Source organism: Carettochelys insculpta, chromosome 10 (genome assembly GCF_033958435.1).
Source record: "Carettochelys insculpta isolate YL-2023 chromosome 10, ASM3395843v1, whole genome shotgun sequence".
NCBI lineage: Eukaryota > Metazoa > Chordata > Testudines > Carettochelyidae > Carettochelys > Carettochelys insculpta.
In genome coordinates, this window is record NC_134146.1 from 21,182,498 (window position 1) to 21,201,682 (window position 19,185).

Genomic DNA, 19,185 nt, shown 5'->3' on the forward strand with positions numbered 1-19,185 from the left:
AGAGAAGATGTGAATTTAAAATACCATAGCTGTTACTCTTTAACTTCAATCACAGGCACTCTTATTTCAATGCAACAGTGCCTTCCTCATGTGTAGCTTAACCCAGACTAGGTCTACAGTAAGACGTTTTGTCAACATGGCTATGTCAGTTATAGGTGTTGCAAAAAAAAATGTACACACTTCAGCCAACATAGGTGTGTTGCCAAAATTCCCAGAGTACATGCAGAAGTGCAGATAGAAGAGTGTGTCTGGGTGTTCAGGGAAGAGATTTTAACTCTTACCAGCAGAAAAACTCTTTCTGTTGGCATACACCGTTCTGTGCTAGGAGGCTCTTTCAGTACAGCTGTGCTGGTGGTAGAAGTATAGCTGTATCACAAGAGCCTGGGTAGAGTACACTAGCCTGCCACTTTCAAACTGAGTTAAGTTAAAACAGAAAGAAAGCACACTTCTGGAGTAGAGTGTCCACACAAAAAGTTAATCAGGACCAATTTCATCTGTAGGCAAGCTTTCAGAGTTACACAAGAGCTACTTCTACATTAGAGTGATCTGTCAACAAAAGTTACTGTCAGAAGATATCTTCCGACAAAATATCTGTTGACAGATCACATCCACACAGCAAAGTTGATTGCTCTGTTGATCCACTCTGTTGACAGAGAGTGACCAGACTGTCCAGCTGCTCGAGAGAGAGAGAATGGGCCCAGGAACACTGTTGGACAGAGCTGCGTGGCTGGCAAGCCCCAGCCAGGTGCACCCTTAAAGTGACACTCCCCAACCACATTCCCTGCCTGTACTGAGGCTTGCCTACCTCACTGAGGGACAGCATAGCTACTGCAGGTCTTGGTTACTTTCTGTGAGAAACTTAGTGATTTCCAGATAGCCATGGTACCAGAGCAGCCCCAGGCTTGCACTGGACCCACTCACAGGTGCTTGAGCTGCTGCTCACTCTGATCACAGCCATTCTCCACCTCCTCTGGGGACACACACCCAATACTGGAACCAAGGAGCCAATCCCTGCACTACAGAAAGGGGATTTGCTGTCCACTCTCGGCCATCCACCCATCGCACAGACGGTTCCTCAGATTCATGGTAATGAAACGACCCTTCCAATATAGGGTGCTGCCCTTCAAGCTACACACAGCATCAACTACATGCTGCTGTCCCCCAACACCAACAACACCACTCCCTGAGAACTTCAGCATTTAGTTAGGGGTATATAGTACAAGCCATGGATAAGTCAGGGATGTGAATTGTTTACTGCCGTGACCTGTCCATGACTTTCACTAAGAATATCCGTGACTAAAAGGTAACCTTACTGATGAATGTATAAAACTTTAGGAAGCTTAAATAGGTTTTTATAAAAGCATGGTTTTAATAAAAGTTGCTAATTTGACTAAAATCTATTTAAATTTATAATTTCTTTACATAAAGTTTTCTGTCAATAGTAAGTGATTAAAATGGTACCTGTGCAATGCACGTGGTTTTTGGAGTTGTTTCCAAGGCATATTTGTCCTTTCTAGGAAAAATAAATAATACAGATGTCAAGGTAAAAGGAAGTGTTAGCAAGGGATTCCTTTCCTAGCTACTTGATGATCTGGAAACAGATGGGACCCATTGTCCTTAAGCAGTGGATTAGAAATTAAAAGAAATTCTAGAAGGGACCATATTACTGACTTGTCTGCTTTGCTAGTCCATGGCATTTGGAGATGTATTTTAATTAGGATGATGTATTAAGTTTTCTGGTGTATAATTAAGGGGTGGATTGGACATATTGGCTAGTCCATTCAGTTTTTTTGTTTTTCATATCTACAAGCATTTCTTTCAGCAACACCCACGAGGAGAGTTGAAATACTACTTGTAAGAGGGTGAGAGCAAGGCCAGGCAGGACAGGGGTTAAACAAGGCCTGTTGGCCCAATCAGTCCAACCCCGGTTCACCTGCAAACAGTGTTAGGCCTGGAGGAGTGTAAAGGGAGGGAAGCCAGCCCAGCTGAGGGCTGACCAGCCAAGAGTCAGGAGCTGGCTCTGAGGCTGCAGGCACAGCCCAGGACCCTCCCCCGGGCACCGAGAGGAGTGGGGAACCCCACCTCCAGGGAACCCTTCTCCTGCCAAAGGGGGAACTCAGTTCTCAGGGCCACACCCCAAACTTAACCCATAGACTCTAGGGTCGGGCTGAAGACCCACCCAACAGGCCCTGGCCAGGGGGCCTAGCCACTAGGCCACCCGGCCCCAGGTGGGAACCGCTCACACATGAAGGAGAATATGGGCAGCACCTCATCCCGGCAGAAGGGCCATCCTACTGTGACAGCCATAGACCCAGCAAGTGCGAACCACTGAAGCAGTGGAGCCCCTGCTGAAGTGGATGGTGGAGCAGCAAGCCAGCCAGCAGCAACAGCAGCAGCTGCTCCACCAAATGGCACAGCAACAGCAGTAGATGACAATTAACAACCCACCAGCAACAGCTGATGCAGCAGGTAGCTTCCCTGCTACAACCCCGAACCCTGGAGGAGCCACCAGCTCCTGCGCCAGCGCCAATCAAACTCGCAAACATAGGCCCCGGGGGATGACCCAGAGGCATTCCTGGAGACGTTTGAGCGGGTGGCCACCATAGCCCCATGGGCAGGGGGCGGCCATCTTGGCACCTTACTTGACAGGAGTTGCCCAGACTGCATATCAGGCACTGGACACTGTAGCTGCTCGGGACTATGCCCAGGTCAAGGCCTCAATCCTGGATGCCCTGGATATCTTGGAAGAGACTTGTCACCAGCACTTCCATAGCAAAGCATGGGCCCCTGGAGCTCAATCCCAACTCATAGCCTAGAAGCTGCGGGATGCCTGCTGGAGATGGCTGAAGCCCGAAACAAAATCTGGAGTGCAAGTTGCCGAGCAGATCCTGCTTGAACAGTTCACCCAGATTCTGCCCTCTGGGGGAAGAGAGTAGGTGATGAAGAACCACCTGGACAATATGACTGCAGCCATCCAGTTGATGGAGGATTATCTAGCGGCCACGTCCCCAGGGATGACTCCCTCTCCAGGCCCCAGGTCAGCCAGAAGCACCCTCGTGCAAGTGACTGAGGGTGGCCAGGGGTCGCAAGGTCAGGGTGGGCTGCGGCACCTGCTGCCCCTCCCTGGGCCCTGAAAGACTTGGAGATACTGGGCTAACCCTGGGTTTCCACCCCAGGCCCTGGACTAGTCCACCAGCTCCTCTGTAGGGAACCCAGCCAACCCTCAGACAAGGTACCAGCGATCCCACTCATGCCCCAGCCTGGAGATTGTGTTCCCCATCCATCCCTGCCATGGGTCCCTTGAGGAGGCCTCCCGAATGCCACCCCAGAACAGGATTCCCGCTTCACATGCGGGGCATTGGGCACTGGTCCTGAGACTGCCCATACATTGAATGCAACTTTGGGAAGCTCTGGTCCCTGCAAATTCGGGCACACCCCCAAGGCCCTGCCAAGCTGACCATCCCCGTGTACATCAATGGGACAGAGGCAATTGGGCTGATTGACTCAGGGTGTGCCCAGACCCTGGTTCGTCAAACACTTGTGGCTGACTTAGGGTCCCCTCAATGCACCATCAGGCTGCAGTGTGTCCATGGGGATGGGAAGGCCTATCCCTGCACCTGTGTAACCCTATGGGTGGGAAGTCACTAAGAACCAGTGCTGGTTGGCCTCGCCCCAGCCCTGGCCTATCCAGTGATACTAGGTAGAGACTGGGGACATTTTCAAGAGTTACTAGCAGCTAGGGAACAACAACCACAGCCATTGAGCACAGTAAAAGGAGAAACCACAACTCTTGCTGGAGTAAGGGAAGTGGCGGACCCACGGGAAGGGACTTCCCAAGGGCCAGCACCGGCCCAGGTGGGCCCAGGTCCCTATCGGCTGGAGAAGGAGCCACCCCCACTGTCTGAATCCACAATCCTCGCACACCCCTCAGACTTAATTTTTTTCTTTTCAGTATATGGAATGGAGTGGATGGCAGCTCCTGTTTTTCAGGCCAGGAAGTTTGATGTGTATTCTTCTCTTCATTCCATGCACTGAAAAGAAAAACAGATGTTTAACCCTGTTTTTGCCTCTTTATACTTATAAAGCAGCATGTAAGTCCCCAGCCAGATGGGGATTTTAATGGCATTGAGGAATACCCAGACAATGTAGGGGCAGCACTGTGCAAAAATGGAGGTTTGTAGCACTGCTGCACTCAAGCATATTTTGCTCCCAAAACAGCCACTTAGAGCTGCAGATAATTGGGCTGGATGTAGGATCCCTGAATGTTCACTATGTTGTAACAAGGCCAAACTGAATCTCTGTCAGTACCAAGAATAGGAAACACAAATAAAACATTACACCACTTTTGCAACCACCACCACCACCACCACCACTACAAACTCTCTGCTGACCACCTTTTGAGTCAGACTTGATGGTAAGCCAAATATCTCTTATGCCACTGAATCCATTTGGCCCATCTGATTGTGGAAAAATTCTGCCTCACCACATGATCTTCACTATGTTACTTATTCACAGTGAACCAAGTTTTGATCACAAGTAAACCCCTGTAAATCCTAATAACTGTTGACTATGTAAAAATAGATTGAATATTTTACTTATTCATGGGGGAGAGATTTTAAGTGCCACTGACGATAATCCAACATCTTTAAAATAATTTAGTGTTGTTGAAAAGAAAACGAGAGGTGCATGGAGCAAGATGTTTTACTTTATTATTGTTCTGCAATACATACATACATATTCAGCACCTCATTAGCATGCCAGCAGCCGCGGCACTTCAAAATTGCCACAACTGGCTGACGCACGGCTCGTCAAGACGGGGGTCCTTTTCAAAAGGACCCTATTGGAATAAGGGGATTTCGAAGTTCCCAGAGTCCTTTCAGAAAGGCCCCCATCTGGACGAGCCGCGTGGCAGCCAGCTGCGGCATTTTTGAAGTGCCGTGACTGTCGGCATGCTAATGAGGTGCTGAATATGTATTTCAGCGCCTCATTAGTAATCTTCAAATTGGCCATTTGCATGGCCATTTCGAAGATTTGGGCTAGTGTAGACGTAGCCTTAGAGACCTAACCATGCGCAAGCCAGGACATGGTGCTGCCTGGCAGCATGGTCAGCACCGAATGGCAGGCATGTCCTTTTATTGGGTCAGGAGCTACCCATGTGATGTGGCTGAGTGCGGAAAAGACCCTGACTGCGTGGCACCTGTGGGGGAGGGAGGGGAGTTCACGCACAAATGTAAATCACTGAGAAGAAGTTTCTTAGCCTCTTATGCAAACACAACCCCCACAACAATCTGGCTGCCACATGGTGCAGTGGGGCAGCAGCTGGCACCAAGCAGCACAGGAAAAAATACCAAGTGTAGAGACAGAACCACAAACTCAGTGCTGGGGCTATTTGTAATGAGTAGATGTGCTCACAGCACTAATAGCAAAGAAGGGCATTTCTCAGGCTCTCATGCAAACATGACCCCACAGCCACAGGCTTCCTGTTCCCGATTTGAAATTCAGTCTTTCTGTTACCTAATTCCTGCACACCTGGAGAGCAGCAGCCAGAGTGGAGCACTGTGGGGCATTTTGGGTTACATACAGGACACCTCTGAAGGTTAATAAATTTGGTTTTAAGACGTGGTGCTCCCATGCTAGTCTTTAATGGAACTTTTGAATTCCAGCTTGATGCTGCACCCAGCAGGTGCTGATGATATTATGATATCAATGTTAGTACTCCCTAAATTAAGCTAACAGTATTTACAGTGAAGACAGTCATGTGGTAATATCGAGCTACCTGCCTTAAATTCTAATTGATCTTGTAGTGTAGACACAGCCTTAGTAAGGTGTATCAACTTTTAAACAGAAAAACATCAATTTAAAGGGCAAGACTTAACTCTTTCATTTTTGATCTTTACGGTTGATAACTTGCTTAAATGGCAACACTTATCTTATAAACTGTACTCCCATTCCTCATCAGTGCCCTTCATTATCAAATTATAATCACCATTTTTAGTTTAAATTTTAATTTTGAATATGTAAACAGAACTTCTTCATTTTATATATGTATATATATATATAATTTTATGATGTGGTACTGTAACGAGGGAGAGGAAGGCTGGGCAAGGCAGGGGTTAAACAGGGCCTGTTTGCCCAATTAGCCCCACCCCAGTTTAGCTGCAGCTGGTGTCAGGCTTGGAGGCAGTATAAAAAAGGAGAATAGCAAGTAGCCCAGTTTGGGGCTGGTCAGCCAAGGGCAGGAGCTCACTCTGGCATGTGCAGGCCCTGGGTCAGAGCCACCACCAAGTTAGCTGTCAGAGGAACAAGCCTCCAAACCCTTCCCCATGCAGAGTGGGGGAAGAACCCCAGAGGGAACACCCCCCACCACCGCAGAGGGGAAGCTAGACTGTTGGGGCCATGCCCCAAACTAAGATACAGCACTTGGGGTGGGCTGCAGACCTACACCCTAGGCCTCTAGGATCCGCAAGGAGCCTAGTTATTAGGCCACCCGGCCGTCGGGGGAACCACTTACAGGTACACACATCTGCTGCTAAACGCAGAATGAAAAACAATGTTTGTAGTTTATATAAGTCAAGATATTAATTAAACCTTTTGCTTAAAGGCATAAAAAGTTATCGTGCAAGGATAAAAAAGAATATTCTCTGGATATACAGCATTTAACCCTTGTCTAGGTACATTAAGGTAGTTGTGGTTTTGTTTCCTTTGAAGCATCAGATATGGCCATTGGGATGAAGATATGATCTGATCCAGTATTACAAGTTATATTTAGAAATGAAATACTCATTATATAACCTTAATCCTTAATTTTAATAGTATAATATTCACTAGTATTTGACGCTCATTAATTATTGCCTATGTTCTTTTCAAACACAGGTAATTTTCAGATGGTGGAAAATCTCTCTTAGAAGTGAATTTCGTGAAGCAAAGCCTGGGGAACTTAAAGAATCTCATGAATACTTCTTGGATGATCCATCTCTTCAGAGTAAGACTTAGGAAAAAGCTATACACTTGTTGTGGCAGAGGTGGAATTGCTATGTATACTCTACAAACATGGCTCTGAAAGTTTATATTGTACGTGACCAGTTAATGAGATAGCTCCTGTTGTGCTATTGAGCTTTGTAATATGAAGGTATAAATTTTAGTTAATGAGGGGCTGTTGGAAAAAGATGCAGGAAGGCAACACGACAGCTCTAGACTAGCTTTCTTCCAACAAATCCTAGCTGGGAAATTACAAGATAATGACAATATTACTATCAATGAAGATGTTGCTTTCAGATTCCCACAATAATTTCACAGCTGCTTTGCCAAGACTGGGAAGGTAGAGATTAAAGGGATGTGAAACAGTTAAAATGATTCCAAGAGGGGAGTTTTCAGTGAGCTATCACAGGGAGAAAGACTGTCATGGATGTAGAAACAGATCCTGTGGCAAAGTCTGAAGCTGTTGGGTCCTTCTTAAACTAAATATGTTATAGTCTGCTTATTCTAGGAGCTTGTCCCCTAAAATACTTTGGTCCTAAATCAGTGGTTTTCAACCTGTGGCTCTTCAGAATCTGAAGACTATGTCTAAGTGGTCTGGGACAGGTTATCATAACAATAAGACAGAGGTTTCAACTTGTGGAGTCTGCGGGTAATGCCTAAGATTTCCAAATTGATCTCCACCTCCATCTGAAGTCTTTCAGGAGGTTTGCAAATGAAAATAGATTAAAAAACCCACTGTTCTCCATAAACAATACTTTGTTTAAAGATGGCTATCTGGTCATTGGACACCACTGGTCATAGTTCCAGAATTAACAGGCTATTAGCTCAAGCAGTAGTGGTGCCTGTACTGAGCTCCAGTGGCCCCAGGTTTGGTTCTGCCTATGGGTGTTACATTACAGTCCCACTGATGGTGTGCTTAGCACATGCTTTTCTGGGTAGAGGGGTAGCTTAGTGTTTAGAATGTTGGCTTTGTAAACCCAGGGTTGCGAGCTCAATCCTTGAGGGGGCCTTTCAAGGTTCTGGAGGAGGTGATATTTAAAAAAAAATCTGTCAGGCAGGGTGATAGGTCTTCCTGTGAGTGCAGGGGACTGGGCTTGCTGATCTCTCAAGGTCCCTTCCAGCTCTATATGTATACAATCTAAATCAGACCTGCTGAGGTAACCATGGTTATCATCAGGGAAATGCAGTGCAAATCCTTGTCTAAGAGTGGGAGAATCTCATGATTTCACTCCAAGAGAGGTGAAAGCTGAAGGCCCAAGATAGGGGAAGACATGCACTCAAAGGTTATGTCTGCAAACAAAGGGATGAAAGGCTAGGTCAGCTGGCTTAGACACTGGGACTAAAACTTGTTATGCAAACATTTGGGCTCAGACTGAGATCCTGCACCTTCACAAGGTCTCAGACCTCAACACTCCTCCCCAAACTTGAACATATACAAAGAGTTCTTTCAGCCGTGAGGAACAAGCCTAGTAAGCCTGAGTTAACTGTCACGGGTCAGCCCCTGGGGTTTTTTATCCCTCTATAGACATACCCAAATTGACTAGGAGAAATCAGAAGTACAGTTACCTGGTAACTGTGACACTTTTTTGGTTAGATGCTCTTGTGTCATGGATATGCACATGCATATGTTGGCTACAGATGGTATCCTCAGATTTATCATATTTTTGAATGATGAGCTATAAAGACATGTCACTTCCAAGTGATGGAACACAAGCTCCATGGTGAAAGATGAAAGCAATTGGTAATGTATATCAATTTCAAACTGAAAGAAAAGACCACAGATCAGCTTTGTTTAAGTTATTAAGATGAGTTCAGTTTAAATGTAATGTTTAATGTGTTTTTTTCTTTTTTTGGTTGTCTGTACAGGATAAATTTGCAGTAGAATAGCACAAAATTGATAGCTACTTGGATCATTGGCAAGTGCTTAAAAATCCTTACACTATATTAAGCTCTTTTACTGCTGATGTTTATATCCCTGTTTCTTCAGATGCTGTAGTCTTCCACAGTGTTTCAACTTGGCAGTGGTAATATCAATTTTTAAAGCTACCTAAGCTTTCTAGGAAATGTGATATGAATGATGAGTGGACATTTTCTCCCCTTTGTTTCCTAACAGAGGTTACTAATGGTGTTCGCAGCTGAATTCTAGTGACATTTCCTAATGATTTATTGGACAAATATAATTTGTTCTTTTAGCAGCCAAGTAAGCTTTTGTTCAGCTCCAGATGACCTATACATATGTAATGACAAGACATTGTGTCACTCTATTGTTGGAACCTTTCTGTGTCATTTGATACTTACTTAATGTCACAGTGAAACATCTCTGTTGGATTATGTGGCATGTTCAAACATTTAAATCTCTCCCAAAATATGCAGTTTTTTTCCTTTGGCCCTTGTATTGCTAGTGTTGCTAAAATATTTCTAAGTTCACTCAAGGAAGGCTCTATCTTGCGATATAATTTGTATTGTATTTGTATGCTTTTTTTTAATAGCATTACTGATGATTAGGAGCTTCATCACGTGGGTACTATTGAAGCCCAGGTCAGTTTGCTCCTCTTACTGTAAAATGGTTTATTCCTGTTTCTAAAAATAATTATCCTACGGTCACTTTTTTATATACCAGATTTTTCTTTGTGAATCATGTTAACTATTATTATATTTTAAAGCGGATATGTAACAGTCTTGGAACTACTCCAGATTACCTCTCCTGCTGTCTGACATAAATGCTCAGACCTTTTTGCATCTTTTTCTCACCTCCTGGCTTATGAGTCTTGCTGGTGCTTTCCTCAGATATTCATACATTGTTCAAAACTTTGCTGCCAAAACTGTTAGTGGAACAGGAATCTAACTCTTTCTATTGATATATGTGCTGAAGTCAGTTTCAATTTAACTCATTGGCAAAAATCCCCACTGATTTCCATAGGGACAAGATTTGATCCTAAGTGTATGCAGTACATTGTGCTGAAAGTGCACACCTTCAGGCCAGTAGCTAAATTTATATTTAGTTTTAAGAATTAATTAGCATTTTGCATTGCCTTCTCATAGTTAGTCTAAATTTTATGGGGTTTTATGTAAGTTAAAGTGCTTAGAGATGTTCACAGAAGTGTTGTAACAGTATAACATGATTTATTCTATAAGCAAACATATATTCCCTTGCAAATAAAACATTATGCCTGCTATTAATCCATGCAGACATTCAAAGCATCCAATTGAAATCCTATGAAGTAATCATGTTAAAATAAACTTCCTGATTACTTAGATTTCTGTTACAGTCTACAAACTGTACCGTGTAATAACAAAAGTCAGTTACAACCATGTACATTCACGTTTAGGTTTTGTAGGCTGATTCTGTTGTTGTAGTTTTTGTAGTAATAACAAATGTGCATACCAGTCTATGAGCAGATCCAGTGCTCATGCTCATAGTAGTAAACCATATGAATAAACCTGCAATTCTTAACACTGAAAGAAACAAACATTCATATAGGAGGCAGCACTATCAAATCTTCATTATTGTGTAAAATCCAGTGAAAAAATGAGTTCTTAACATAATCTGGGAGAAACACCTCTAAACATATTTTTTTTAATTTTGATACCCTAAAATGAAGTCTTCTAAAATACCAATTATCCATATGCTTAGAATAGTTTTGACAACTATGTAAGATCTTTTATTTGTCACATAATCATCACAGTGATAATGGACAGAGTGAAGATCAAATCTGGTGACTGAGTAAGTTTTTACAATTTTTCAGTACTGGTTTACGATGTCACTGTACATGCACAGATTGTATAAAGCATACTTTTTAGATCTTTGCATCCCAAGGGAAGGAGAGAGAACCTATTTCAGTTCCAGAAAGAGTGAACAACTGGTACAAGTCACCAAATACTATCACTTGCTCATAGGCAGGAGAATCTTGGATTCAAACGTACCCTTATGAATAAGCCACCACCAGCTACAGAAATAATATAATAGGTATTTTTACAGAAATAAAAATAAATGCAGCTAAATACATTTTGAGAGCATCCACAAACAATTCACATGTTAGTACATTTATACCTCCATGTAGGAAGAAACTTGCCATCTTGTAATAAAACCTAATTTTTATTGAAGCAGCCAAACGAGCAGATTGTAGGCTTCTGCTTTACCATTTTGCATGACGTGGATGCATATTGTTGACTTTTTTTTAATAAAAGATTGGCTCATGGTCATGCATCAGTCTAGATATATGGGCTATCCAGCACTTTTGTTTTTGTATTTGCACCTTTACAGTATTAACTAAGGGAATTTTCTTAAAAACAGGATTACAGTAGGGGATAACCTACAACTTCTTAGATGAATTCTGAAAAATAGAGCTATAACAATATTAATACAGGTTGAACCTCTCTAGTCTGGCACCCTTGAGACCTGACAGGTGCTGAACAAGAGAATTTACCAGACCATGGGAGGTCAGACTTGTCTAGCAGCATTATCAACACTTCCACTGCTTGCTGTGCTCTAAGAAAAGTTTGGAGTAAATTACAGGTAAATAACAGCACAGAACACTGAGAGCCAGGACTGGTGTCTGTAAACAAACTTTATGGGACCACAGGAAACTTGGCCACACCCATAATTAGTGGTCATCTGGCTCACTAAAATCATGCCAGATTATGGAGTTTGCTGGATGAGAGAGTTCCACATTAGAAAGTTTCAGCTTGTACCGTGATCAGTCTGTGGTCTTAAAATATTTTAACAGGATCAGAAAATTGAGCAGCTGTCAATGTTGAGCCACATAGCATTCAGAGAAGAGAGGAGTTTCCCCAGATTCCTATACCTTGTGCCTGAAAATCCTGCATAATGCTTTTAAAACCTATTCCTAAACATATGGTTGTTATAGATGATCTAAATATTAAGAAAGTCAGTCCTTATAATTGCATCTTGCAACCTGGTCTCATGGACTACACTATTCTGGCTCATGACCTTGGAACTCTTTCCTGAATATATTAGGATGCTCAAGAACTTCAGAACTTTCATCTTAGGAAACTGCAAAACCCACTTCTCTGACCGTGCCTTATATTTAATTAAAACATTCTTGGCATGAGAGCCTACTGCAGTTTTTAACCTACATCAAAGTGAAGACAATTGACTATGTTCCAGATGCATATAACAGCTAGATACTGTGATGATGATCAGAATATAAAAACATAGATACCTGGAATTCCATTTGTAACCCAGTGGCACTTAAAAGGGAGATTGAAGTCTGCTCTCCAGCCTTAGCAAAGGGCCAGTAGGCTTTAAGCTCCTACAGTAGAGGCATGTTGCTTTAGTCCCTAAGGCCTGATTCAATCCCACTGACTGACAGCCCGGGTCCATTGGCTTTACACAATGAACAGACCTACAAATGTGTATATTGCTGCATTCTAGACTAGTGTCATAGGTTAGTACATTTACAGCCAGACCTAGTGATCAGACCTGGATTCAGGAACTACAGGCCAGCAATGGAGTCAGAGTGAGGGATTGAACCAAAGGCCAGAGCCAAAAATCAAACCCAGAGTTAGAAGCAGACATCTTCTTCAACTGTGGTCTTTATTGGTTGGGCCTGTGGAGATCTATGGTCCAACAGCCCACACTCCCTGATGATCCCAGTGAGCTGCCTGGTGGTGAATGTTGGTGCAAGGATTCCATCAACCTATGGGGGCCCTCCAACCATTAGGGGCCGTGTTTTCCAGGATGATTCTTGTGGATGGATTTACTGAGTTCTGAGGTAGATATTTTCCATGGGCTCCAAAGGGAATTCTTTGGGACCATAATCCTCCCAATCAATCTAATGTCAGAATTTAACCCCACTTCATTATGGCATAAAGGATCTCCTGGGCAACATATCTGTTATGATCTTAAACATGTATTGGTGTGGGTTAGGGAGCAGAGCAGTGGGGAAATACATTCTGTTAATGGGACTTTAGAAATCATAACAGTACATGAAACACTGGGTGTATTCAGAAAAGTTCAAAGGTAATTAGATTGATTTAGTGGCAAATTTGGTAATGGCCCAGGAACTCTTAATTCAGTTTATGATATGGCCTGTCTGTGTGTGAATGAGGAGAAAACAACTTTTCGTGTGAAGCTGCACACAAGAAGTTGGAGGTTTTGGATTTCAACCCCACCATGTCAGCGTAGTGTTCTGCCATCTGGGACAGAGCAGCACCAGCTTTGCTATTTTTGGTTCCCGAACAATGAGAGTTTACAGAATTTTGACATGAGAAAATCAGGGTCCACTGGAGCTGCTTCTGGTTGAGGGCTTAGGCCTTATGCAAATATTGTAAATTCTTATGGACAAGTTATTAGGCTCTTTTAAGATAGTTGCCCCATTCCTCAGGGTCAGTTTGGTCGCAAGGAATTCTTTCTCCAAAATCTCATAATTTTGTTCTATGAATGTGAGTTTCCAGGAGTAAAAAAAGCACAAGGTTATAGTAAATGCTGTGGGCTGTGTCTCGGGGAAAGTACTGCCCTGATCATCAGCTTCAATGGTAAAGGCTTTTATGGTATTTGGGTGAGCTATTGTGTGAGTGGAGATAAATGCAGCTTTCAATTGCTCAGAGGTCTGTTGAGCCCTGGGAGACCAGAGTAACTTACTAGTTTTGTGAAGTAGAATAATGAGGGAGTGAAATGTGCTTTGAAAACTTCAGAATGAATTGCCAATATAACTTTGCAGATCCCAGGCAGCTCTGTAGTTCTTGAGTGTTTTGTGGAACTGCCCACTCAAGATCTGCCATCACCTTACAAGGGTCCGTTTCAATACCCTCAGGAGATCAGATGGACATTAAGAATTCTAATGTAGACCTGACCAAAAACATACTTCTTTGGCTTAATGTAGATGGTATACCAGTATAGATTGGTTGAGAATATCTTGGAAAATGTCATTAATAAGGCTTCCCGAGGTATTCAAAATGTCCACAGTGGGTTCAAATGGGAGTCTTCCACTCATCGTCTCTGAAGCTATGTGGACCTCAGCAGTTCTGTTTTGTGTATATGAAAGCAGCCTCCATGCAGTGCAGTAATTGAAGAATTAGAGGGAGGGGTACCAGATCCTAATGGCGAACTGATTCGGTGCGTGGAGGATACCATCTTTCTTTTCAACTAAGAGGACAGGTACCTATGTGGACTTGCAATAAAACCTATGGCTAGGTTCTTTTGAAAGTAGGTGCAAATGTTGATCAGTTCAGGTTCAGAAAGGACATAAATATGATCAAATGGGATTTTTTTTATTCCCAGTTTCAGTTTAATTGGTCAGTCCTAATCCTTGTGAAGAAGTGGAATTTCTCCATTCAAATGCACTGGCAAAATCACTGTGCTGGGGTGGAAGTTGAGGCTTGGAATCAGTGAATGAGTCTGTTGGATCAACTACCCTGGCGTGTGACTTTGGGGTTCCACTGCATGCTCTCTCCTTCCTGCAGTTAAGCTGTTCTGCCAGTAGAATGATAAGATTATGGAAGAAATACCCAAGGTCGGGGGAAATGAGAGGCATGAATGGCTTTAAACTGTGCCAAATTATGATGGGTCTTTTCAGTATGCTGTCCTCATGGAACAATCAGAGATAGAGTGACCTGGTCCACTAAATTAGAAGAATGGGTTAAAACATCATCAATGACCCTTTTCCTTAGGTGTGAGCAGTCGGCGGTCCAGGTTGACCTGCATTGTCTCAACTTGTGGAACAGGAACCAATAGTGGTGGGGGAGAGTCTGCCACTGCCTGTCTTCTTTCTTCACACTATTCACAACACTGATTGTTGATCCAGATGACAAGATTGATAAAGGCTCCCAGATCCTTTGGGGTTTTAGCTTTAGCCAACGCATCCTTGATCTTATCCAGGAGGCCCTATCAGAACTGAAAAGTAGGGCTGCATCATTTCTGAGGTAAAACAGCAGAAATGTTCTGCATAGGGAATAGCCATACCTGACCCTTCTTGGAATTTCTGCAAGGTAGCCTTAGCAGAAGAAGCACAGAGATCACCAAAAATGGTTGATATTGCCCTCTGGAAATATCAAAGATGGCTGATATTGCCCTCTGTCCTAGCAAGATACCACCCTAATATTGACTTCTAACAGGGGAAGGACCTAGTTCAGTGCCTCAGCAGTCAGCAAGCTGACAGTGAGGCCTGTCTTGGCTTCTTTCAACAATGTTTGATGGTGAAACAAAAAGAAGAGGCAGCACTGGTTCACAAAACCTCAAAGTTTGGAAAGTACCCACTGAAGCACTGTGGAAAAGGGGACAAGAAGTCATAGTTCAGGGGCGGATGGAACCAACAGGGCCCAAAGTACATTGTTCTTTGCAATAAGTTGATGGACTTGTGCCTGCAGCGCCTGATTCTTGGCAACCAACTGTGATCCACACCTGAATGACTACATAATCTGTCTGCTGGTGGGTAACCTGCCCATGGACTGGCAGGGATTCTTGGGTTAGTGGGAGCTCCCCTTGGTCCATACCAAACTGGACCTCACTCTAGGGTTGGTAGTCTGAGAAAACTGTCATAGACCAGGACATAAGTGATCCTGTCTAGTAGTCAGAGAGATGATGGTCAGGACTAATGGTGAGGAGCCAGAGTCAGGTGCTAGGAACTAGATGTCAGTGACAGAGTCACAAATAAAGACAGTAGTCAGTGTGGGAATTCTCTGACTGGTGTCTTTGTGCTTATGGTGAGCTAGGTCCACTACTTCAGAATCCCAGCTGCTGCTGAATGGTTGCTGAAGTTTGAGGACTGTGTGAGCACCTTCCAACCTGGGTTCACAATCCCTGATCCCACACAACCAGTATATTGGCGTTATGAATGACTTCCACTGGGAATGCTGACATGTAAGTCATGCTGCCTTCTATGGATAGTCAATAACTAGGACATGTACTGGCTTGAATACTGGCCTTTGTTAAAGGGAAATTATTTTTATACAAAATAGCTTCCCTTGACTTGTAGCACACAAATGAACAGAATCTTTTCCCAGCTATTCTGAGCATAACTTATTGTTTCAAAAACTTTTCTGAGTATTCTAAAAATACTTTAAAATTCAATCTTTCTCTCTTTCTCCTTTTTCTTCTGTTTTATATTTTCTTTATTCAAGGTCAATGATTTTTATAGACTTCTTCCAAAACTCATGATATATGCCAGCTTGGTTTGCAGATTGATCTTCCTGAGCTCCACTGATATCCGCTCAATGTTCCCTGTCTTTGGTTCCACTCTTGGTGGCATTCCATACATGATCATTGAAAGAACCATCACAGTGATGTAGCTTTCATGTCTTGCCTTAATACAGCTTTAGCATTATAGCCTAGTCTCCCTTACTTTGTCTTCAGTTAGAACAACTCTCTTTCTTCCTCTTTCTTTTTGTATTTCACTTTCCTGAGTATATTGTAACTCAATAATAGCCTTTTTCTCAGGAACAGAACATTATTTGCATTGTAAAAAGGAACTATTTTTCATTTTAGAAAACTTTTTTCATTTTTTTTTTTATTTTATATGTTTCCTGATTTAGTAACAAAAATATGTCATTAGGGCTTGCACAAGACTCACAGCTCCATAGTGTGTGGCTCATGGACATAGAGGTGGAGCAGTCCTGCAGGACCTTCATTGAAAGGATGGCTCTTGTGATACTGAACAACAAGTAGGGATATAAATAACATAAAAATAATAACCATATAACTGATTAAAATTCTACCATGTACACAGTTAAATGCTTAACTGGGGACTAGCAGTGTGGAGAGTGCTGCTGCAACCACATGTTTTCCACAGATCCTGCTGCCATCCCACACTCAGGGATTCGTGCTGCTAGGACCACAGACACAGGGCTGGCAACAAGGATCCCTGGAATGCAGGGGCAGCAGCTGGGAACCAAGGCACAGTTTAACCATTTACAGAAATTGTTAAGAATCAAACATATTGGTTGACCAGTTAAACTTTTACATCCCTAGCAACAAGCACTATTCCATTTCCGTCATACAGTAGCACTATATGAAGTCAGAACAATATTTTGCCTTAAAATGAAGCAGATGCAAAACAACACAAATAGCAAACAGTAATCCAAATTACAGATATTAAATGGGACTGAAGTATTTGGAAGGCAGCAAAGCAAACAGTTGCCTATAGGGGACAGAGGACAGCAAATTAAACTTGAGCTTGCAGTGTGATATGCACTTTAAAAATTCATGAAATGTTGGGCTGTCTACTCAGACATGACAGAGCAGGGAGGTAATAGTCCTTCTTTCTATGGTTATAGCGAGAGCCCACAGAATAGGATAGAACGTCAGACTTAGGAACACCTTGAAAGTGGGGGTTATTTGTAAGTCTGAAATGTTCGTAACTGAACAAAACGTGATGTTCTTTCTGAACTTTACAATTGAACATTGCATTAATGCAGCTTAGAAACTTTGCTACAAATAACAAAAATGCAGCTTTTAACCATCTTAATTCAAATAAAACAAGCACAGAAGATGTTTCCTTACCTTCTCAAATGTTTTCAAACATCCTCTTTTTTTATAATAACATACATAAAAACTGTACTACAAGGTAGAGCAAAATTTTTATGCTGAGCCCCCCTTTTCAGCTCTGCAATTAGCTGGAGTCTCCAGATCTGTCCAATAAAATCCAAACCAATGGAAATTTCAGTTATATTTGACTGGGGGGGTGGGGGGAAGACTTTCAGAAAGGGTAAGAAAATAAGTATGTAGAATGTAAGGTAGGCATCCTTCAGTCTGCATAGACTATGGATCGCACCCTTTATAGTTTCAATTGAGGACTTCATTTACAGCGTCTACTGTGACTATGAAGACCCACACGAGAGTGACAGTCCTTGCTGCATCTCTTGCAGATGTGGTGGGTGTAAAAACTTCAGGAATCACCATATAAATGCGAATATACATACATAAAAACAGTAACAAAATTTTTCAAGAGACACAGTGCTTCGTGCGTGTCTCTGTGTGTGTATAAACTGTGTGTGTATAAATCTTGAGGTTTCAAAAGCCTGTCCAACTCACTCTCCAGCTTGGAGGAAAGGGGGGAAAAAAACCCAAAACCAACACCTCCCTGCTGTTTAAAGAGCCCTCCCTCCTCTTCCAGCCTTTCCCGGTCAAAGTTAAACAAAAGAACAAAACAAAAGATCAACATAATTACATTAGGAAGTTGAACTAAGAGGATGTTCTGGTAAAAGCTTACCCTCACGCAGCTGCCTTTTCTGCACGTGCCTCCCAGGTTGCTCAAAGTGGGAGATGGGAAATGATTATAGTGCTCCCAGGGTATGGTGGCCCCATAGGGGGCAGGAAGTCTGGCAGCACAGGTCAGCCTAGGCCAGAGAGGTTGTGACAAGGCTGCAGAGCCCCTGCGGGGGAGGGGAGCAGTAAGGACCAAAATGAGTGACAGAACCCAAAAACGGGGCCCGGCATAAAAAGTTTGCTCCCCCATAGTATTATAAATTATGATGTTGATGTAAATTATTATAAAAAAGAGTATCAGAGAGGTAGCCAAGTTAGTCTGTATCTTAAAAAACAACAGGAAGTCCTGTGGCACCTCATAGACTAACAGATATTTTGGAGCATAAGCTTTTGTGAGCAAAGACCTGCTTTGTCAGATGCCTGGGGGGTGGGGTTTCCCCACTCATGCATCTGACGAAGCGGGTCTTTACCCACGAAAGCTTATGCTCCAAAATATCTGTTAATCTATAAGGTGCCACAGGATTTCATGTTGTTTTATGAAAAAGAGGATGTTTAAAAATATTTGATAAGGTAAGGAAACTTCTTTTGTTCTTATTTTATTTAAATTAAGATGGTTAAGACTGCATTTTTGTAATTCGTAGCAAAGTTTCAAAGCTGCATTAAGGCAATGAAGCTGGCAGAAGGAGGCAAGCAGCACTACTGAGCTGACAGAGGCTGCAGTGAGGCAACAGTGGGCCCCCACAGGGCAGGGAGCCTATTGTACTGCACCCCCCCTTTTGAAATTTCACACACCCCTGGGGGTGTGACCCCCAGTTTGCACACCCCTGCAGTACTATATTGTATGATATTTACTTTTACTGCTGCTAACTGAATACTTCTATTTCCAAATGAGATGTGTGGTTGACCAGTCAGTTTGTAACTCTGGTGTTCATAGTTCTGAGATTCTGCTATCAGAGCCACCCTGTGTTATGATAGTTTGGGGCAGCTGCTCCAGGCCCCATGGTTTGGGGGTTCCTGCAGCAGCTGCCTCAGCCATTCTCTGG

At 43.0% G+C, this 19,185-nt stretch overlaps 1 protein-coding gene across 1 annotated transcript in view; it reads left to right on the forward strand.

Annotated features, from left to right (window-relative positions):
• The window catches only part of FBXO36 (F-box protein 36), a 55,820-nt gene that overhangs the window by 16,344 nt on the left and 20,291 nt on the right, over positions 1–19,185 (forward strand). The window contains exon 2 of the mRNA XM_075004186.1: positions 6,874–6,982. Within this exon, the coding sequence (XP_074860287.1) occupies positions 6,874–6,982 (109 nt within the window). The remainder of the gene's footprint in view (positions 1–6,873; positions 6,983–19,185) is intronic.